General features: G+C 38.3%; 1 protein-coding gene across 10 annotated transcripts in view; it reads right to left on the minus strand.

The window, feature by feature from the left end:
- TRIM9 (tripartite motif containing 9) overlaps nt 1–24,366 on the minus strand; it is a 108,324-nt gene that overhangs the window by 48,114 nt on the left and 35,844 nt on the right. For all 10 annotated transcript variants that reach the window (XM_038544701.1, XM_038544695.1, XM_038544693.1 and 7 more), the window contains exon 2: nt 1,304–1,399. In XM_038544701.1, coding sequence (XP_038400629.1) covers nt 1,304–1,399 — 96 coding nt within the window. The remainder of the gene's footprint in view (nt 1–1,303; nt 1,400–24,366) is intronic.

The raw sequence follows: 24,366 nt of genomic DNA on the forward strand, positions 1-24,366 counted from the left end.
ATAATTTCTCAAGTGCAAGGTCTTCTTCATTTAAGGTGTGCATTAGTAATTGCTAAAGCAATGACTCCTACGTGTAAAGTTTCAGCTTTCATGACAATTGCTTTTGAGTACTCAGAGAAGTCTTATGGAAAACATCACTTAAGAGCTCTCTCTGTCCCATGCAGGGTAATATTGGGAGGATGAGGGCAGGCTTCTTACAGGTTCTGATTTAGAGCAGAAAGAAAGCTTTGCTCTGACGAAGAGGTGGGGTGCAGAGGCAAGAGCAGAGAAGAGACTGACTCTGTTGCAATAACCTCTGTTGCTCTGGGAAACAGAAGGAAGTGTGCAAGTGGTAGGTTGTTGGGGAACCAAAAGTTTTAACATGAGCACACATGCAAAAAAGGATGAGGAAGTCAGTGTGAGATGCTTTGAAAAGCTGGCTTACATTTAAAAAGATATTTCTACCTTCACATGGGTTAAATATTAACTCAGACAGCAATTTACTGGAGGCCAGAGTGAAGGTTATTTCTGTGGGGCAACCTGAAAACTTAAGAACAGTAAACAGAGCAGAAGGTCATTATTTAAGCATCTTGTGCAGTTATTGGCTTCTTCCCTTTAGCAATAGTGGAGAATTCATGGGCTCTTAAATGCTGGCTGATCTGTGTGTCATTGTGTTCAAATAAAGTAATCTGAAATTATAGCTACCAAGGGGGATCATGGTTGGAAAATACTTAAGTATCTAAGTAGAGAAGAAGCATTACTATGCACAGGAGGGAAGGAAGGAGGAAAGGAAAGAAGGAAGGAAGGAGGAAGGAAGGAATGAACGAAGGAAGGAAGGAAGGGAGGAAGGAAAGAGGGAGGAAGGAAGGAAAGGATGGAGGAAGGAAAAGAGGGAGGAAGGAAGGAAGGAAAGAAGGAAGGAAGGAGAAAATGTGACCTGTTTGTTACCATCAGATAAGATATAACTATTGGAAGGTGTTTTGGGAATCTGAAGAGTTTAAAAAATGCAACAGTTATGACTCTGAATTCACAAGGAGACCTCTTTTCTAAATCCAGAGTAATAGAGGACCTCAGTCCCAAAGACAGGAACTATTTGGAAAACCAGGCTGTGTTGCCACCTTGTTGGCAAAATATAACCACCTTGAGAAGGGGGCATATTTGAGTTGATCTGTACTCATGTTTGTATTAGAGGAGACAGAGGAGAAAAAAATAATTGGAATTTCCCCACAACACACAAAAGTAGAAGAAATAGACAAACTTCCCCACTACACAGCTACATCTTAACCTGTGGAGGTTTGCTTTCAGTCTCAGATGCTGCCAATACCTGGATCTGCTGGACCATGTTGCGGAGCTGCACCAGAAACTCCTTGGCTTCTTTGGCCCTGTCTGACAGTCCATTCAGCGCCTGAGAGAGCTGGCTCTGCAAAGATAAAGAAGGAAGCCATGGAGCTGTAGTCATGGAAAGTAGCAAAAAGATTGTACAGAGTTGTTTCGATCCAAGACCCCAGCGTCTTCAACCTCCTCAGATTCTTCTTGTCAGAGCTTGGGACATATAGTCAACATTTGTACAAGAGGATTCTGGTAATAAAGGTATCCAGACATCTTTCCGCAGGCTCCTGAGAACTTTCTCTTCTGAAGCAGTGAAAACTCCTGGCTATCGCAAAGGCCCTCACCAACTGATATTTGCCTGAAATTACTTCATTTCATTAATTAGTTAATTAATTCAGCAATAATTTATTTAATTTAAAATTAAAAGAAAACAGTGAGTCAGATGATTTGATAATCGCCAAAGTTATTTAGGCCAAAGTGTTATTGGTCTGGGCCTGAAGCAGTAAGATTAGAGAGTCAAGAACAGGATGAGAGGAATGAAGGGTTAGAGCACTGGTGTGACTCTCTGGGGCCGCTCCAATGGAATGACAGATACAAAAGCCACAACTGCATTCCTCCTCATCAAGGTTACCTTCCTTCTCCCAATTGCAGCCCTCCCTGTTGCCCTTACTCCTCTCTACCCCTAAACCAAGGCAGACTCTTCCTGATTTCCCACACTGTCCTGTCCATATGGGATGCAATTCTGTTGGACGGCTGTGTGTGCATGTAAACACTTGCTTTTTTCTCCAGCCTCTCTGCCTGCTGGGGTGGCCATGGGACACACTGCTAAGTGATGAGACAGAAGTGGCAGTTGGCTGGAGGTAAGGAGGGTTCTGGGAAAGCTCTTGCTTTTCTCTCACATGAGACCAGTGTGTCTGGTGCAGCCTCTGCCCTTGTGTTCCCGACTTTATGGTAGATGTCTTAGGACTCTCATTGAGATGGCCAACGTGGTAAGGGAGGAGGGTTGGAAGGAGAAAGAGCCTGGGTTCCAGGGGCAGCTTTGAGCAGCTGGATAACCCTTGAAATCTCCTACCACTAGGCTTCTTGTCTATGGGGAACATTTAACTCCGAGTTAAGTTTCTGTACTGGGGTTTCCATTACTCCCAGCCACTACCATTGTACTTAATGCAAGAGTTCTTCTAGCAGCCCAGGCATATCCTTCCATCTCTCCTGTAAATTATAGAGACAAACTCCTTTCCCACAATATCTTCTTTGAAAGCTAAAGCCCACTCTCTTCCTTGCCAACACAATACTTTAACCACTCTTCCCTTTCAAGTAAAAGGACAGAATCTTAAGATTATATCTCTTGATCTAATGAATGTTTCTCTTGTCTCTTTTTAAAAAACTTTAAATCCAGTATAGTTAACATACAATGTTATATTAGTTTTAGGTGTATAAGAGAGTGATTCAACAATTTCATTCATTACTCAGTGCTCATCAAGCTAAGGGTACTTTTAATCACCTTCAACTTACCATATGTAATTCCACTACTGGATATTTATCCAAAGCATACAAAAACACGAATTGGATAAGATATACACACCCCTATGTTTATTGATGCATTATTTATAATAGCCAAGATATGGCTCAGCCATAGAAAAGAATGAAATCTTGCCATCTGCAACCACATGGATAGAACTAGAGAGTATAAGGCTAAGTAAATATTTTCTCTTATATTTGTCTTATTAAATACAAAGTTGGGCACTGGATTTCCCCAAAAATATGCATGCCAAATGCTTAATAGAATCAATGTGGGGTGGTAGAAAGAAATAGGCCTTGGAAGGGCTCAAATCCTGCCTCTGTCTTTTACTAAATGTGACCTTGAGAAAGTTCCCTGTGCCTGAGTTACTCCAGTGCAAAAAATGGGAAGCATAATAATGTTTTGTAGTTGGGTCATTGTGAGCGTTTAGTGCATTTACCAATGTAAAAGCTCCTGTTAGCTAAGGGTAATGGCTAAGGGATCTACTCTGAATTCATAAATGCTGCCAGTTACTTGCTGAAAACCTTTTATAGATAGTATTACCTCCTCCAAAAAATGAGAAGAATATTACTATTCTTGGGTGTTATGAGCATTGCGTGAGATACTAGATTAAAGCCCAGAACCCCTCTGATGCATGGTACATGATTAATAAATGTTGGTTGTTATTAACTCTTTTTTTTTTTTTAAGATTTTAATTATTTATTTGAGAGAGAGACACAGAGAGATAGCATAAGCATGAGAGGGAGGAGGAGCAGAAGAAGATGGAGAAGCAGGGAGCCTGACATGGGGCTTGATCTGGGGCTTCAGGAACCCCAGAGTCCAGAATCATGACCCAATCCTAAGGCAGACGTTTAACTGACTGAGCCACCGAGGTGCCCGGGTTGTTATTAACTCTTATTCATCTTCTTTCTTCCTGCTCACAAATGCCTGCAGACTGATGGGGGAGATTCGCAGAGCATATTCCTGGAACAGGATCTGTTGGAAAACATCCTTCATCACTAATATTTTGATCTATGTACTCAGACTCAGAGAGGCTAGACCAACACAGCTGAGTAAAAAAAGCACAAAGTGAGCCTACAATGCTGGAAGGACCACTCAATTATTTATTGCCAGGTTTCAGCTGCACCCATAATTTGGGGTAAAAGCTTTCTCCTAAAGAACTTTTCCCAAGAGTCCAGAGGATGGAGGAGGGTAGGAGGGTCTCATTTAGAGGAGCAGGCAATAAAATGAGAGACATATTCTTAAGGAGACATTTTTCTTTTCTTTTTTTTTTTTTAAGATTTTATTTATCTATTCATGACGACACACACACAGAGAGAGAGAGAGAGAGAGAGAGAGAGAGATTGGCACAGGCACAGGCAGAGGGAGAAGCAGGCTCCATGCAGGGAGCCCGACTTGGGACTCGATCCTCCGTCTCCAGGATCAGGCCCTGGGCTGAAGGCGGCGCTAAACCGCTGGGCCACCGGGGCTGCCCAAGGAGACATTTTTTCATAGTTACTTTAGAACTCATATCCCTTTTTCTGAATGAGCAAAAGTTTGCTGGCTACCACAGTTTTCTTCCCCCTTTTGTTATAATCTCTGTCTTAGTAACCACATTTGGATGTTGGAATATAGAAACCAAGTTCATTCAGCTATACAGAACTGAAGCTACATAATTTCTTGTATTCCTCACCTGGCAATTAATTGTACAATATGAGTTAGACCTGACACCCATAAAGAATTGTTGACCAGTCACCGCTATCCACTTAGAAAATAATTATTCCATAGTATGCAAATAGTGTTGGCCTCATCCACACTCAGGTTTTTATATGGCAAAGCAATAAGTGAGCTGAAAAAAAATCAATTCGTTTGCAGATTACCTCTCTTTGTGTCTATATTCAGTCCCAAGAATGCCTTCTATCTGGTTAATGGTTCTGGTATTTGATAAACAACTGCATTATATGATAAAGATCTAAAAACCTTTTTCTTAAGCTTTGCCAACTTGTAGAAATTGAGCAGGAGACAATGAAAAATCTTGGAAACTATTTATCACTAGAAAATGTTCTTAGTATAAGGATTTATGTTTGCATTGCTTTTATAGAATAGTCTTTTGATCACACTTATAAGCTACATCTGATGTAGAAGAACATTATTATTGATTGATTTTGTTTCCCAGAAGCATTTAAATTTCTGCTCCGGGCTCACAGAAATGTTCTGTATTCAGGACCACAGACCAGCCCTGTAAATTTATATCAGAACACCAAAGATGCAAATATTTAGTGTGTTTTCCTTACAGCACCTTTGGCTGTACATATAGCCATTAGAAGCAGTTTATAATGCCAAAGCAATGCCATTCTGATTTCCTGGATAGTTGTTTTCCAATTTTCTGAAAAGCTGTCATGATCAGAAAGTAAATGAGAGTGGGGAAATGTAACCAAGGAGGCAAGAGCTCAGAGCATGCTCTGAATCACCAAATCTTCCATCCCAGAAAAACGGCAAGTTGCTCGCTCAGAGCTTGAAGGAGAGAAACAAAGCATTCTACCTCCTCCCTCCTTTCTGTGCTGCTTTCTTTCCAACTTCCACCCAGATTCCCCTCACATTCCAAAGGAGTGAAGGTTATAAGGGATCAAGAACTCAACCTGGAAACCCTGGGGGAGTATGGTCCACACCCTATTATTATTTAGGCTCGGTAGATGGGTATGGGATTCATTTCCTCCTGACCAACTCCTCCATTGGCTGAGCATCTGCCAAGTATGCCCACATGGAGGATGGTGTCTCCTTTCCTCGCTCTGCCATGAACATCATTCCATGTGTCATTTCCTCCCTTAGTTTACTACGAATATTGGATGGAGACAATTGGGACACATGAAGGAAAGCTTCCTGGCTGTCTGTGATCTGAAGTTTCAAGCATGGGACGGGTCAAAAAGGATCAACCCCAAAGAATTCATACAAAACAGATGAGGCCACACGCAAGCAACAGTGGCTTGATAGTCCCACTGTGACTGTCACAGTGCACTCCACTCAGGTGCTATGGCCCATGCCACCTCCTTCTCAGGTACCAGGGTCAACACAAAATGCAGAAGCAAAGTGACAGTTGATGTGATGTGACTCTGAAGTAAGGCCCCTAGGAGAAGAACAATTTTTTCCTGGAAGAAATGCTGATTTTTAAGTCTTACTACATTAAAAAGTAAAGGCAATGGGGCACCTGGGTATCTTAGTCAGTTAAGTGTCTGCTTTCAGCTCAGATCATGATCCCAGAGTCCTGGGATTGAGCCCTGAGTTGGGCCTCCTGCTCAGTGGGGAGTCTGCTTCTCCCTCTATCCCCTACCTGTCATTCGTGCTTTCTCTCTCTCTCTCTCAAATAACTAAATAAAATCTTCTTTAAAAAGTAAAGGCAAAAAATTCTAGTAAGTTATGAAATATTGATCATTTCTTGTTAGAAGGAACTGAAAGGTGATTCTTTTTATTTTTTAGCCATTAAATGGATATTTTATTTTTGTTTATTTATTTATTTTTTATTGGTGTTCAATTTGCCAACATATAACATAACACCCAGTGCTCATCCCATCAAGTACCCCCCTCAGTGCCCGTCACCCAGTCACCCCACCGTCCACCCACCTCCCTTTCTACCACCCCTTGTTCGTTTCCCAGAGTTAGGAGTCTCTCATGTTCTGTCTCCCTGAAAGGTGCTTTTTATGTACATCCTATTTAATCTCAATCACTACCCTGCCATTTTGCAGAGGCTCAGAGTTGAGTTTAGGTTTTACAACTCACATATAAAAGAGCAGGAGCACAAACCCTAGTCTGACTACAGAGTTGTGCTCTTTGCTTCCACCGTCTAAAGAAGAAGAAGAGGAGTCGTCTCATACTCATACAGGAAGAAATAAAAACCACACATGGTGAGAGCATGTAAAACCAAGGAAGGTGAATTGGTAAGGGGATTATGATTATGAGGAAATCTGACCATGTTTAACAGGCAGATAATACGTAAACCATAGCATATCTAGTTAACCTATGAAATGTTCAACTGCTTTTTTCCTGCATAAAGTTTTTTTAGTGAATTTGAATAGGATCTGTCAATTAGATCCATGGGTCTCAAGGGAGAAGGCCAAAAGCTTTGGACTGAGGTCCAGCGCTGGCTTTATCACCCACTGACCCAAGACCTTGGGAGGGATTCCAGTAAAGGAAGGAATGAGAAGTCACCAAGTGACTAGAACTTGGGGAACCTTTGAGCTGAACTCTCAGGGGGACTGATTCTCCTTCTGACTAAAACTTCCGTTTCTGGACTGTACCTCTTCTTCTCCACATAAAAGATCTCTCGTCTGGTTTCCCTGGTTGTGGAAGACCCTGGACCTACCCCAGCCCCAGCTGACAAATTAGATGGGCAGGAAGCCTCACAGGCTGGCCTGCCTGGAGATGAGGGCCAGCAGTGGGGCAGGGGCAGTAAACAGATTGTGATCTGTAAACAAATAGTCTAAGTACATGTATGTACGTGTATGTGTGAAAATGAATGTGTATGTATGTGAGGAAGTATGAGCACAGAGTGTGTGAGTGTGTAAGAACGTGTGTGAGAATACATGTGTATATGAGACATCTCATCAGTGGAGTATAGGGAAGTTCTTGGCTTTGGGTAAGGCTGGTATCTAAGGGGCCTTATGGGCAGTTGATTTGGGTCCACTAAACTGCTGATTATTGATGATTGGTTGTGATAAAGACCCTCTCTGTGGCTAAACTGTAGCCAGGTTCCTCTGCCTTTTTCTCAACCTTGGCCTATAAAGACTTGAACAAAACACTAACATAGTTTCTAATGGCTTGTGGCCACATCTTTAGGATGACCCTAGCCCCCTTAAAATGTCAGTCTGAGGAAACTCAAGGCCCCTACATGAATTTACTGGTTGTTTCAGCCAATACCTGAAGATAGGGGCCCCTGTCTCCTAGTGTCTGTAGGAGGATAGACGTCTAAAGTCAATAAGCACCAGTGAGCAGCCCCAGATGGGTTTCATATGGGCCCACCCCCTTCCCACTCTAATTTCTCACTTCCCTGCCTCTCTTGAGCCCTAGCTAATCCCCTTCCACTCCCTCCTTCTCCCTGTAAAATGCCTAGTTCCTCCTGTACACATGGAAGTTGAGTTCAGTTCACACTGAACTCCCCCTATTGCAACAGTATATTACTGATTGAAATCTGTCTTCACCACTTTCACTGGTGTCCTGCTTTGTTTATATCTGATAGTGACTAACCCTGGCCCTGACCTAGGGCAAGCTGGGGTAATTGTGAGCAATGAGCTGTCCCTTCAGCAGGCCTGGGTTAACCTCAAGGGTAGGGAAGGAAGCACATCCAAGTTCCCTTGCCTAAACTGGCCCATTTCTCATATATTAAACCAATCTTACCATTTTTACTGTGATTGTGACTTATAAGCTGTGTGGAAGACAGAAAGGAGGAAGACATTATGCACCTATAATCTAGAACCCTGTTCCATATAATCCCCTTTCCCATTCCTCAGTGCTAGATCTGCACACACAAGTATGCAAACATCTACACCAAAAGTTAATGCATAATACTACTTACCACCTTTTTAATAGCAATTCAAACCCAAATATTCTGTTTTAGTTATTCTTTAAACCATAAACATGGACCAGAAATGTTTTTTGTTTTTTTTTTTAACCAGATAGTAGCGACTGACTGAGGTAGACAGGGCAATATGGACTAATCTGGCACTGGCGTTAAGAAGATAGACTTTAAAGTCAGATGGACTTAGGTTTAAATCCTAGCCTTTTTTTACTAGCTGTATGACCTTGAACATATTACCTAACTGTAGTGGATACTCTGCCCTGATTCCCTTTTAAAGGCTGTTGCAACTCTATGATCAACTAATCTTTGACAAAGTAGGAGAGACTATCCAATGGGAAAAAGATGGTCTCTTTAACAAATGGTGTTGAGAAAACTGGACAGCCACATGCAGAAGAATGAAATTGGACCATTTCATTTCCTCAGACCTTACACAAAAATAGACTCAAAATGGAGGAAAGACCTAAATGTAAAATAAGAATCCATCAAAATCCTAGAGGAGTGCATAGGCAGCAACCTCTTTGACCTCGGTTGCAGCAACTTCTTGCTAGACATGTCTCCAAAGGCAAGGAAAACAAAGGCAAAAAATGAACTGTTGGCATTTCATCAAGATAAAAATCTTTTGCACAGCAAAGGAAACAGTAGACAAAACCAAAAGACAACCCACAGAATTGGAGAATATATTGCAAACTACACATCAGATAAAGGGCTAGAAATCAAAACCTATAAAGAACTTATCAAACTCAACACCAGAAAACAAATAGTCCAGTCAAAAAATGGGCAGAAGACATGAAGAGACATTTCTCCAAAGAAGACATACAAGTGGTCAACAGACACATGAAAAAATTCTCAGCATCACTTGGCATCAGGGAAAAACAAATCAAAACCACAATGAGATACCACTTCACAGAAGTCAGAATGGCTAAAATGAACAAGTCAGGAAATGACCGATGTTGGTGAGGATGTGGAGAAAGGGGAACCCTCTTACACTGTTGGTGGGAATGCAAACTGGTGCAACCACTCTGGAAAACAATATGGACATTCCTCATAAAGAGGTTCCTCAAATATTTGAAAATAGAGCTACCCTATGACCCAGCAATTACACTATTGGGTATTTACCCCAAAGACACAAATGTAGTGATTGGAAGGGGCACCTGCACCCCAATGTTTATAGCAGTTTATAGCAGCAATGTCCACGATAGCCAAACTATGGAAAGAGCCCAGATGTCCATCAACAGATGAATGGATAAAGAATATATATATATACACACACATACATACACACACACATATATACATATATATACATATACATATATATACATATATGTATATATATGTATATATGTGTGTGCGTGTGTATATATATATATATATATATATATATATGACTACTACTCAGCCAATCATCAAAAAAAAAATTTTGCCATTTACCATTACGTGGATGAAACTAGAGGATATTATGCTAAATGAAATAAGTCAATCAGAGAAAGATAGTTATCATATGATCTCACTCATATGTGGAATTTAAGAAACAAAGCAGAAGATCATAGGGGAAAACAGGAAAAAATAAAACAAGATGAAATCAGGGAGACAAACCATAAGAGACTCTTAATCATAGAAAATAAACTGAGGCTTGCTGGAAGGGAGAGGGGTGGGGGGACATGACATCACTGAATGTGGAGTTAGAAGAGATGTATACTATCAACTCTTGAGCAGTGAGCAAGTATGAACTGGTCAGCATACCTGCATACCAGTGGACATACCCCATACAGTGACTATGGGCTTCAGAAAGAGAGCATAGAACTTCAGACTACCTACTGTGATAGAACATGAGCAAGAATAAAGCTTTGCCACTGAGATTTTAGGTTTTTTTTTGTTACTGTAGCAAAAGTGACTAATATAGATAGCAATTATAATATTTTCCTTCATGATTTAATTAATATTCATAGAGTTTTATCATGGACCAGGCACAGTGATTCATGCTAGGAAAACAATGATAGAGAAAGTAAACACAATCCCTTCACTAAAGGAACCATCATTGTTCTGAAACTACAACCATTCTGAGCTTAATAATTTTTATTTAAAAGTTCTCTCTTATGTGATCTCTAATGAAGCAGAAGAAGACTAGACTATTCTAACATCCAACAACAGAAAGGTAACTTCTCCACCTCTCAGGACAAATGAGAAGTATCTGCTTTCCTCACCAGACATAGCCAGTTCTGGCTAGAGTTTGAATTCTGGATATACTCTACACAGCCTTTATCCATGAAACTTAAAATATTTTTCTGCCTTAGACAGGAAATTCTCAAGCTGGAGATACAAATCAACATGGAGGGTTTTTCTAGCAAGATAGAAGAGTCACTTTTTGCCTCAAGGCAGAGGAAAAAAAAAAAAAACCAAAACAAAAAAGAAACTGTTGCCTCACCCAATGTTCATCATTTCTTTGGGGAAAATCAATTTGCCATGTCTCTATGGATTTTGCAGAATTCTAGAAGCTGTGAAAGAATTCAGGCAGCAATTGTTGCAATGAAAGGCATGAAACTTTAATAAAGCAGCAAGCATATAGGCTGCAAGGTCAACACCACTCTGCCCAAGGCTCTGTCAGAGAACATGCCTTTCTATGGATATTCAAAACCATGTTATGTGTGTTGTTAGGCAGTTACTAAGTATTTATAGCTGAGGATCAAAAACAAGCCTTCCTTGGGCTAAGTCTCTGTGTAAATATTGGATTTTACATCCCACAGATGGACTACCGGATAGATCTCCTTTGTATGTATGCTGCCTTTTCTCTTTGGAAAATAGTAGGGCTCTACTCAGCAGGCTCTGAGTCCTTTCCCAGAAAGCTGTTTTCTCTGTGGATCCCTCTGGCTGCCTTCATGTCCACACTGGTCTGCCATGACCTTCCAGGTGGTATAGCATTCCACACTGTCTGATACTATCAGGGCACAGTTTTAAGATAAGCAAAATAGAATTGAGGTAAATAAATTTTCAGTTTTTTATAGTATTTAAGTGTCCCTAGATAGAAACTCTCATTCTTCAAACAAGGGTTTTTCTTTTTCTTTTTTTTTTATAATAAAATTTATTTCTTTTTTTTTTATAATAAAATTTTCTTTTTCTTTTTTTTTATAATAAAATTTATTTTTTATTGGTGTTCAATTTACCAACATACAGAATAACACCCAGTGCTCATCCCGTCAAATAATTAAAAGCGTGCTCCTAGAAATATATATGATGAGGTGAAAAAAATCACTGAACTATTTTTCATATAGAAATGCTTTTCCTGTGCTCTTTCAGAGACTCAAGTGTTAAGTGCTAATGCAGGAATGACTACTATCTGTCCCTCAAGCTTCTAGTGATGAGAATGAAATAACTAGTGGGAGCAAGATGTCTTTGTTTTAAAAAATAACTTTCCCTCCATATTTCAAAAACAGAACATGCTCCTTTCAGAAAAATTGGAAAATAAAAGATTTAATAGAAGAAAAAAACAATCTCACCTTATATATTAATAGCCTTGATAATGAACCCTTGATGCTTATCCTTGAAATCTTGTGTACATTGATACTGTCTATCGATAGCCAGATATGTATGTCTCTATGTAATGTGTATCAACAAAACTGGGATAATATCGTATACCCATTGCTGTTTTGAAATCTGCTCTTTTCACTTAATATGCTATATTTTCCCATCTCACTAAAACTATGCAACTCCCCCCCCCTTTGTAATAGCTATATAACACTTGGATAACATTTACTATGTGGCAAGCACTGCTTATAATGCTTTGTACATATTAACTCCTCTTTTTTTCATAACACAACCCAGCAAAAGTAGGTACTTATGTTACTCAAAATTTTTGTAGGTGATAGAATTAAGCAAGGAAGGTTATATGGTCCAAAGTCCTAAAATTGTTAAGCAGAGCAGTATCCAAACCCATGAAGTTTCCGGCCAGCATTTATTCTGTTAACCACTAAGTTTTAGGGTAACCCACTATGTAGATGCATCATAATTTATTTAACTACTCTCCTGTTTTAGAACATTTAGTTTGCTTCCATCTTTTGCAAAGAACTGACATGAATTTCCTGGAGTAAATCTTTCAACACATTCTTGATTATTCTCATTTTCAGAAATGAAATTTCAAATTTACTCATATTAAATGTTATCATGTTATTAAAATGTCCCTGAGTGGTCATTCAATTTATACTCCTGATAAAGGTGATGTAATACCTGCCTATATAATGCACTGGAAATATTATCATTTGTATTAATTTTTGTGATCAGATAGACAAAGACTGGAATCTCATTTCTAAAATTTGCTTTAAAATTACCAAGTTGAGGGGAGGGAGATTTTTTTCCAAAAGCTTCTTATTGATTTTTTTCCTAGTTAAGGTGAAAATTCTCACTGATATTATTTGTAAAGCATTTGAGAGAGAGAGGTCCTAGCCCAGAGTGTTACTAGTATTACTGAAGTGTTTGTCAAAGAAATTAGCTTCTTCCCACTGTTGATGACTATCTTGAACAAGGCTGGCCTCAGGACACTTGTTTGCTTACCAAGAAAGCCATAGGGACCAAAAATGGAAAAACAACCTAGAAAATTTGGGTGGCTCCTAGAGAAGTGAAAAGTCATGGCTTAATAGTTTTAGTAGAATTTGGTCAGAAGGTCTGGTTCACAAAATCTCTACTCTTTAGAGATTATTTTGTGGACACATACATGTACACAAGAGCTTCTGGTAAAGATTCAATGAGCATAGGAGAAGAATATATTCTTTTTTTTTTTTTTTTTTAGATTTATTTATTTAAGGGCAGGGAGGGGCAGAGGGAGAGAATCTTCAAGCAGACTCTTCACTGTGCGTGGAGAACATTGTGGGCCTCAATCTCATGACCCATGATACTGTGATCTGAGCTGAAACCAAGAGTCAGATGTTAACTGACTGAACCACCCAGGTACCCCCACTTTGCTCATCTTTTATTTTAAAAATACGTTTGTTTTTAACTCAATGTGATTTTTTTTTACCTTATCATAGGGAAATTTGGGCTATTTACATTTATTATATTAATTGATATAGTTGGCTTTATTCCATCTTTAGTGTATATATTTCTATTATCCATTTCCTTTAAAAAATTTTCATAGCATAATCACATTTCTTTTAACATCTAAAATTACTCACCAGTTAATTTGGATATTTTGCTATGTTTTTCTGTTTTGCAAGATGTTACCGTTCCATCTTTCATCCAATGTAAACCTACATTTGTCTATTATTAAGTCAAAATTAACTAGTAACTTTGATCCTCCTATCGAACTACATTCCCTCAAATGCTTCCTTTAGTGTTTATTAATGTCTTGCACATTAAGAAATATTTAATATTTAAATATCTAAATAACTCCTGGATCGAATAGGAAATTAAAGCTGCATTTATAAATTTTCTATATATTAATGAGGAGAATCAGTTTATGAAAGTATATTGTTTTTTTTAAATATGATTTTTTGCAGGGCTAGCTAGGCAACTCAAACACTATAACATTGTTCCCTTTAGAAATACTGTTCTTAGATGGAACATAAAAGAATGGATGAGGGGCCCCTGGGTGGTTCAGTTGGCTAAGCGTCCAACTCTTGATTTTTGCTCAGGTCATGATCTCAGAGTTGTGAGATTGGGCCCTGGGTAGGGCTCCATGCTGGGTGTGGAGTCTGCTTAAGATTCCAGAGGAAAAAGAGGTGGCTTTTTTTGCACTTACGTTCTCTATCCAGGGCTTTTTGGCACTTAAGTGCTATGCCCAGGAGGGCTCTGACACATTGTTCTTAAGTTTTAAGAATTCAATAATTTCAGATTGTTTTTTAATGAAATCTCAGCTTACTTGAACTTATCTTAGAAAAGCTATAGTTGGGGATCCCTGGGTGGCTCAGCAGTTTGGCACCTGCCTTTGGCCCTGGGCGCGATCCTGGAGTCCCGGGATTGAGTCCCGCGTCAGGTTCCCAGCATGGAGCCTGCTTATCCCTCTGCCTGTGTCTCTGCCTCTCTCTCTCTCTCTCTCTCTCTCTCTCTATGTCTATCATAAAGAAAAAATCTTAAAAAAAAAGAAAGAAAAAGAAAAGCTATAGTTTCCAAAAGCATGGGAGTCATTAGTAGGCTGGTAAATGTTAATCACAATATCTGAATTTTAATTCTGACCTTAGGACCCCACTATATCATCAATGCAGACATTAGCAAAAATTCTTTTTCTTTTTTTTAAAGTTTTTAAAATTTATTTAAGCAAACTTTATACTCAACATAGGGTTCAAATTCATGACCCAAAAATCAAGCATTGGAGTTGCATGTTCTATCGACTGAAACAGCCAAGTGTCCCCACACATTCTTTGAAAACAAAAGGTACACAAAGACCACTACAGACCCACCAGACTGACAACATTAAGTGCTGGTGAGGATGGGGAGCCTCACACACTGATAGTGGGAGTTAAAATGGTAAAACCATTTGAGAAAACTGGCTCTTTCTAATAAAGTTAAATGCCCTACACGATAGCATATGTCCCAAAAGACTTGGATAAAATGTTCATAGCAGCTTCATTTATAATAGCCCCAAAGCTGGAAACAGTGCAAATGTCTGTCAACAGTAATATGAATAAGTTGTATATATTCACACAATGGAATACTGTTTAGTAATAAAAAGTACAAGTTAATGATATACACAAAACATACATGAAATTTAAAAAATTATATGGAGTAAAAGACACCAAACACAAGAAAGTACACATTGTTTTTATATAAATTTCAAGAATAGGCTATTTCAAGAACTAACCTATAATGATAGAAGTAAGGAAAATGGGGAGATTGACTGGAAAGTGTTGTAAAAAAATTCTCTGAGGTAGGGATATGTTCTATCTTGATTGGGGTGGTAATTATATATATATATGTGTATATATATATACATACACACACATATATATACACACATGTATGTGTATATATATATTTATACATATGTATGTGTATGTATATATAAACATATACACACATATAAAAATTATATATATACACATGTATACAAATATACATATATATGTTAAAGTTTATTGAGCTGTAAAGTTAAAATTTGTATATTTTACTATAAATTATGCTTTTCAAAAATGGATATTTTTGATCCTGAATAGCCAAAGCAAGAATTAAAAAACAAAGTTGGAGGCATCATACGCCCTGATTTCAAGCTATATTACAAAGCTATAGTAATCAAAACAGTATGGTATTGGCATAAAAACAGACACATGGATTCATGGAACAGAATAGAGAGCCCAGAAATTAACCTACACATATATGGTCAATTATATTATGACAAAGGAGCCAAAAATATACCATGGGGAAAGGACAGTCTCTTTAATAAATGGTGTTGAGAAAACTGGATCACTATCTTACATCATATAAAAAAATTAACTCAAAATAGATTAAAGGCTTGAGCATAAGACCTGAAACCACAAAATTCCTAGAAGAAAACAGGTGGAAAACTCCTTGACATCAATCTTGGCAATGTTTTTTGGATTTGATACCAATAACTAAGACAACAAAAAGCAAAAATAAACAAACGGGATTATATCAAACTAAAAATCTTCTGCACAGCAGAGAAACCATTAACAAAATGAAAAGGCAACTTGCTGAATGGGAGAAATATCTGCAAATCATTTTTCTGATAAAGGGCTAATATCCAAAATAGATAAGGAGCACATACAACTCGATAGCAAAATAACAAATAATCATGTTAAAAATGGAGAGAGGGTCTGAATAGTATTTTTCCAAAGATGATACAAAAGGCCAACAAGTACATGAGATCACTAATAACCAGAAAAATGTAAATCAAAACCACAAAGTAGTATCACCTCATTCCTGTTAGAATAGCTTTATCAAAAAGACAAGAAATAACAAGTATTGGTAAAGATATGAAAAAAACGGAACCTTGTGCACTGTTTCTGGGAATATAAATTCGTGTAGCCAATGGAATATTGTATGGAGGTTGCTCAAAAATTAAAAATAGGACTCCCATAGGATCCAGTAATCCCACTTCTGGGTATTTACCCAAAGAAAATGAAAACACCAACTTGAAAAGATATATGAAGCCTCATGTTCACTGCAGTATTAATTACAGTAGCCAAGATATGGAAATAACCTGTCTGTTAGTAGATGAATTAATAAAGAAGATGTGATATATCTCTCTTACACACAAAATGTAATGTTATTATTCAGCTACAAAAAAGAATGAAATCTTGCCATTTGTGACAACACTGACAGAACTTGAGGGCATTAAGCTAAGTGAAAAAAATCAAAAAGAGAAAGACAACTACCACATGACCTCACTTATACATGGAATCTAAAACAAAACAAAAAAGACCTCCAAACTCATAGATACAGAGAACAGATTGGTAGTTGCCCGAGGTTGGGGGTAGGTGGTGGATGGGGATGGTGAGTGAAATGGGTGAAGAGTGTCAAAAGATACAAACTTCCAGTTATAAAATAAATTGAGTCATGGAGATATAATGTACAGCGTGGCAACTACAGTTAATAACACTGTACTGTATATTTGAAAGTTGCTAAAAGAGTAAATATTAAAAGTTCTCATCACAAAAAAATGTTTTTTGTAGTTACGTGTGATCATGGATGTTAACTAGATTGAATGTGGTGATCATTTCACAATATAATCCTTATCATTAATGTATCATTAATAATATATTCCTAATCATGTCATATACTTGAAACTAATATAATGTTGTGTTTCAATTATACCTCAGTACTAAATACATAGGTTAAAATAATGGACATTTTCCCCCAAAGATAAATACTCATTATATAATTAAACTCTGTTTACTAAGACCCCATGCTTTGTAGAAAAAAAAAATGTCTTGAGATGGTCTTATTTTTCAATTTAATTTCTGAATTTAAATAGATATTTGCAAAACCCTCAAGCATCTTATAATGGGCCAATAGAAATGTTTCACTCAATTTTGTTTAATACTTGATACTGGGAGCCCTCCACTCACACGCTCTTATAGCCTTGGATGATCTCATGCCCTTCCCCTGGTCATACTAGCACTTTTCTTTTGTTGCAAGTATCCAGCAGCACCTGAAATCCAGTTACCTGGTCACTGCTAACTGGTCTGTGTGCCCTCTCACAATGACGTGATTTTAATTTTAAAGACGTGTCTGGTAAAGGTCATTTAGGAGGAAATGCATGCCTAATTTGAAAAGTGGCAATTCCTCAGAGGAGCAGGAATGATTGGCGCTATGGAATAAGAAATGGGATGACACATACCACCTCTTCGCCCACCCTCAGAAATGTCCTATCTTTTGGGAAGGCACAAAACCATCTCATAATGCAAATGTGCCCTTTCTGGCCAACTTATGATGTCATAAATTATAGGAAGAAGAACTTGTGTGCAGACATTCTTGATTCCTTTACACTGACTAGGAGTTTGAGAGGCATGTTATCCTTTCGTTTTGCTGATAAATCCACATGTCCTCTCTCTCACAGTCCTAATGTTCAATTTATAAAGCCCAAATATTAAGAAATTAAATTATTCTTAATATAACTCTCCTTTTTACTACCATTGCTTTGGTTACTTTGAGAACAAAGTAAAACACAATCTTATTCTAATAAATGATCGTCTTTAGCAAAAGAGAAAATCTTTGGGATATCTCAAATAGCTTCTCAAACATATTTTGTTTTTTCTCCCCCAGTATTGAAAGAGTTGTTAGGATCCAGTACTTATAGTCAATTTCCATCCAACATAAAATTAATAGTGATCATCAATAACGTTCAGGAAAATGGATTTAAGCCATGTCTGATTTCTTTTCACCCTTTGCCTCTGCGGCTCTGTCAATCTCCGTGCAAGTCAATTGCAGTGCCAGCCTAGTGAAAAGGGAATGGTTTCTATGACAACAGATTTTTGCTCTGCTAGTTAGAATCTAAGATTTGACTCCCACAGAAATAAATCTCACCATGGGAATTGGTTGATTTTGTAAACGACTAAATAACTGTGCAATCATTTCCAAAGAAAAGCCTGTTAAAAGCTTGCATGAGCAAGGGTAGGTTATGCAAGGTGACTGCCGAATCTGCCACCAACATCACACAGAGAGAGCGACGTGTCGGGAAATGCCTGTTTTGAGCTGCATCTATTCGGCACCCACCAAATGTGGGCTGCACAGCCTGGCCCTCTTGTGAATTTCAATGATGCTTTAATTCCAGGTGGAGGGAATAGATTTGAGAGCACCTCATAGAAAATGGCAAGTGTTCATCACCAAATGTCTTTTCTCTTATTTCCAGAAACTATTAGTTCCTTGAAAGGACAGGATTCCCAGAGCTGTGATTAAGGCAATCAGCACAGTATGACTTTAATTGCTTATTGCCTATTTCTCTGTTAAATTAAGTGCTGCTATTGTATAAGAATACTCTTTTAACTATCATTTCCCCTTTTTAATAATCCGCCTTATTTATTAATTTAAAATATATAGGAACACTTACAGATTTTTAACTTTCATTTTAAAACCTAACATGCTGCTAGGTGTTTCAAATAATGGTTTGTAAATATATTTTCCTAATAACATTTATACAAATTATAATGGTTAATTCTGATCTATAAGAAAATAATTGCTATCAATCTAGTGGTATATGATTAAAGTGAATTCCATTAATTCCATTCCTGGATCCAGTAAGCCAGGTTTCCTTCTGAACAGTGGGACTTGCTGCTGTAGCAGGAATTTCTGTTGCGGTGAGGTGGTATCCTCAGCAGAGATGTGAAAAGGGAATGAGTGTATGGCTTGAATAAGGATGCAAATATTCAGGACTGTGATGAGGACGCTCTGCAAAGTGCAAACTCAATAGCTAAATCAACTCTCTCCTACATAGCACGTTGATGCATTATGCTCAGCAAGCTGGTTTTAAAAGCCATTGCAAGTATGCAACAGAATCCCAGCCTGTTGCTGTCCCCACTGAGCAGAAGATAATTATGGCCAATTCTGGTAAAGTCTGCACCTCTATGCTGTACACCTTCCTTGTCTCTTCAGGCTGTTCCCTGAGGCCAACTCTCCTTTTTCTTTCTCCTCTCAAAGCTTAGGAAGGATCTAATACCAGTCACTTAAGAATGATGGGCCAAGGAGCCCATTAGCCTTTCACTGAAAATCATGTGTATTAAATTTTTATCTAAACCAAAGATTTCCCTTTTACATTTTTCATTTCTAGTTGTCAAATGAAAGACTTGGTAGTTAAGGAAATTTTCAGTAATATTTAGAAAAGGGGACCTTGAAACAATTTTGCTTAGGAAAGGGGACATTGAAATTTTATCAATTTTAGCTTGCTGGTCACAAAGGCAAGCCTGATAACATCTTTTTAGGATGAAGCCTCTCTCCTTCCATCCCTCCCATTGGGCATCTTCTCCTTGGGGTAAGAGTATCCCTTTGAGGTCATTGGAGGCCTAGTCCTATCAGCAGGTAAGAATGGAGGAATTGATCCCTTCATTCCAAGCTTTTCCCAAGAGCCAAGCCTAACATGGTGCAGACATGCTGGCAGTTCCTCTTCTTGCAGATCTGTCTTATTGTGTTTCTACCTCTAAATTTCTGACAAAGAATGTTGTTATTGGAGTGCATCAATTTGATGGCATTTTATGGAGTGCATCTTCCTGAATGTCTTATATTTAGAATATCACCTTTTGACTATTTCTACTTATATATTTAAAATGATAGAACTCAGATTTGCAAATGGGCTAATCAATGAGAGTCAGGTGTGGTGAGAGGTGAACTATTGGGGAAGGTAGAAACCAGAGTATGTAGAATATGTGGTTTCATGAGCGGAGTACAACAGAGACATCAAGTTGGGGGAAGGAATAATATCCAAAGGAAGGAGACAGTGAATGGTAGGAACAACAGAAAGAGGAGAAAGGTAAAGAGATACACAGAGGGAAGATGGAGAACAAGTTAGAATAAATATCAGACCATGTGGGATGCTAGGGAAATGCCTGTGGTCTCCAGAGCACTTTGATCAATTCCATCAATGGTCCAGAAAGCTAGGCAATGTGGTGTCAACTGGGTCTAACCTTGAGGGACCAGCAATGCCACAGAGGTTATATGAAATCTGGACAGAAAATCAAATATTAGGACTTATAACTTAAAGATTCTTTTTTCTCCCACTGTATAACTTAGAGATTCTTTATCTGTTTCTTTATGACATGCAATCAGAGTCAGCAGAAGTAGGCAGCTCACTAATTACATGAATGCTTTTCAGTTCATGGTGGTACCAAGAAACTGGAAGAGGTGGTAGCTTCCTAATGTGTCAAGGTAGGTGAAACTACATCTCTCTTTCCTGTATGTATAGTTAGGATGGGCCACAAGAGAGATATAAAAGGTATACATAAGTCAGGAATTACCCACATAGTCATAATGAACATAGTGACATACGTCAACATATCAATTTTGAAAATATAATGTTCACTGGAAAAGAAGCAAATTGCAGTATAATAGATGGATTAAGAATTCAGGCTTTGCATAACATTTTAGAAATGGAGGACAGTTTGGTGGTTGTCAGGAGTTAGGAATGGGGTTGGGGGATGGGTTTGGAGCAGGTTGAGCAGACAAAAGAGAACATATGGGTTTCAAAGGGCTACATGAGGAATCCTTATGGGGTTGGACCTATTGATCATCTTGACTCTGGTGGTATCTATATAAACTTATACAAGGGCTAAACTTGTATTAAACTTAATTTACACACACACACAATTAAAAGTAAAATTGGGACATCTGAATAAAATGGGTGAATTGTATCAATGTAAATACCCAGTGATATTGTGATATTGTACTATAGTTTCATAAAATATTATCACTGAAACTGGGAAAAGTATAGAAGGGATTTCTCTATAGTCTTTCCTACAACTGCATATTAATCCACAGTTTTCTTAATTTAAAAAGGAAGAAAGAAACATTGCTTCAAATGAGAAAAACCTGGAAAATATTCTTGGCCTCTTGTTCTATGACAGAAGTTTTAAAATTTGCCCTCACAGAAAAGCAGGGTGATTCTCACTAATAAAATTACTTTTAAAGCCAAGGGGGAAAATTCAGGCTTTGGAACCAGATTGCTCTCCCACTTACCATTTTTGAAACTTTGGACATATTAAACTCTGAACCTTAGTTTCCTTCTTAGTAAAATGGGATAACAATAGTACCCACATCATTGGGTTATTGTGAGAAGAGACTGGCTCAATATATTTAATGTTCACAACAGGGCTTGGCACATCTTAAGTGCCCAGTAAGTTGTTGGTTCTTTTTTTTTTTTTTAAGATTTTATTTATTTATTCATGAGACACCGAGAGAGAGAGAGAGAGAGAGAGAGAGAGAGAGGCAGAGACCCAGGCAGAGGGAGAAGCAGGCTCCATGCAGGGAGCCCGACACGGGACTTGATCCCGGGACTCCAGGATCACGTCCCAGGGCCAAAGGCAGGCGCTACACTGCTGAGCCACCCAGGGATCCCTCTTATTATATGAACGCTATGACTCTACTGATACAAAGTTTGAAAATAGGTGATACTAGAATAGGAATTCATATGTATACAGTGAGACTATAAAAAAATGCATGGAGGTGAATAATATAAATTCAGGACAGAAATACTTCTGGTAATGAGGAGGGGAATACCCTGGGGAAGGACACACAGGGATCACCATTTGTCTGCATAGTGTTATTTCTCAAACACCACCTCCTATGAGATGCCGTCCTTAATTGCCCTGCCCCAGGTGAGATCATCAGTTAGCACCCAGATAGTACCTTATCTACCTCTGCTGTAGCACTCCTTCTTCTAGTGCTGTGTATTTCACTGGAGCTCCTTGACAGCAAGAATGGGTGCATTATGCCATGGCTGACTATTGAGAAATGAACATAAATGCTTAGAAAACCATTCTGTAGGATAATGAAATCATGGGACTGATTTATTATCAGAGGTGTTGCAAAGTTATAAAGCAAGAAAGGACAACGAACACTCTGCAGCAAGGTATTTGATGGGTAATTAATTAAAATATTCACGATGCACCTAACATGCGCAAAGCATCAGTCTAAGCTCTGCCGTACAAACAGGATAAGGCACATACTCAAAGGGCATATGGTCTAGTATAGGAAAGACTTGCACCTATGATCTGTCTCTAGTAAGGAAAATGGACAAAGAAAGATATCAACCAAATGTTATGGGAGAATCTGAGTCTTCTAATTTCCCCAAGTGAGAATAGCGCAAGACATCTTAGAGAACAAGAATACACTTTCAATGGGACTATATAGCTTTTAGCAACATTTTATATAAAAAATGTTTTCAATGGAAATACATAGTCTTTAACAAAAAGTTATATTTTATTCTAATTTAAAAACCCCTAAAAGAATACTCTATTTTGACCATATATATTCTTGTGTAAAATTTATTATTTTTAAAAATCCCCTTAGCAAATACTATAACCATGCAGTATATGCCTTCATTCGGGCACTAAAAGGTAACATTTTCCATTCTGATTAATAGCTTGTTTGTTCCAAGATGCTATTTCCTAAATTTAGCACATACAAAATGCTGCTGTTAAGTTTAGAACAATGAACATCTAGCTATACCAAATTAAATTCCCCAATTGTTGTGCAGTGCTGAGGTTTTCAGAATTAAAATAGTTGTCTGGCAGCTTACAGAAGAATCACTTCATTGGCAATCTTTGCCTTGTGACTGTTCAGCTGTATGTGATGTAGAGGCTGTGCTGAATACCATGCAGCTCTGGCCTTAAAAGCCAGTCCTGAGAATTCTTATCGCACAGATCTTATAGATAGGGGCTGTATTCAATATGACAGTCTAGGAAGAGAGCCACCAACCTTTTCTACAGTGAGTAGGATATCAGGATGAGTACATCTCCTCTCAGACTTTCAAGACTCTTCTTAGTAGAACACTGTTAAGAAAGTTCATGCATTTGTCTGTCTCCCTTCTATCACATCTTCCTCTTGAATGTGTGCTATGTAAAAATCATTGGCTTCTTGGTGGAGATACAATAAGACCAAAAAGGACTAGACTCAGGATGCTTGGGTGGCTCAGCGGTTGAACGTCTGCCTTTGGCTTAGGGCGTGATCTCGGAGTCCTGCGATCGAATCCCACACCGGGCTTCCAGCATGGAGGAGCCTGCTTCTCCCTCTGCCTGTGTCTCTCATGAATAAATAAATAAAATATTTAAAAAAAAAGGACTAGACTCTGTTTTTAAGATACTGGTGACCCAGGAAAGGGCAGGCATGCAACATATTAAATGTAAAAAAGTGTTAAGAGTTCTGTGAGAGGTGTGCATACAGGGTACCATGGAATCAAGAGAAGGAAGTATCTAGTTCTACTTTGAAGTGGGTGTGGGTTAAGCAAGGCTTCAGAGAGGAGGTGAGCTCAATAGGTGTAGCATTCCCAAAACATGGAACATAGTAAGCAAAGGCATGGAGGTGCAAGATGGCCTGGCTTGGCCAGGAACCATGAGCAGTTCAACATGGCTAGAGCACAGCAGTGAGGAGACCTGGTCCAGAGATGCCTTGATGGTTTTTCTGCTTCCCACAGCAAGTACAGCCATCGCTGATCAATTTGTTGCTAAATTTCTTAAATTAGCAAGCATGGGCATTAATCTTGATTGTATTCTGCTGGCTTTCAGAAAAGGTCTGACCTATCATTTCATTAGCAGTACAATTTACCTTGTACCCAGTGATATGCAAGGCAAGCCTGCCTTTTAAATGTATAATAGAATCCTATTTACCCTGAAGTTTTAATCCTTTGATATAGTATCATTAAGATAGTGCTCCACAATTTCAAGAAGCCCCAAAGATAGTTGATTTTGGCATGAATGATGAACAAATTCAGAGACAAACTGCTGGGTTAGATTCTGAATCCACAGATTAAAAGTCATCCCATCTCAGTCTTATCATTTACATTAACACAGTTTATGTGAGTGCCATTATGGGCCTTTCTTACTCATTCATCAAGATTGAAAAG

The sequence above is a fragment of the Canis lupus genome, chromosome 8, assembly GCF_011100685.1.
Source record: "Canis lupus familiaris isolate Mischka breed German Shepherd chromosome 8, alternate assembly UU_Cfam_GSD_1.0, whole genome shotgun sequence".
NCBI lineage: Eukaryota > Metazoa > Chordata > Mammalia > Carnivora > Canidae > Canis > Canis lupus.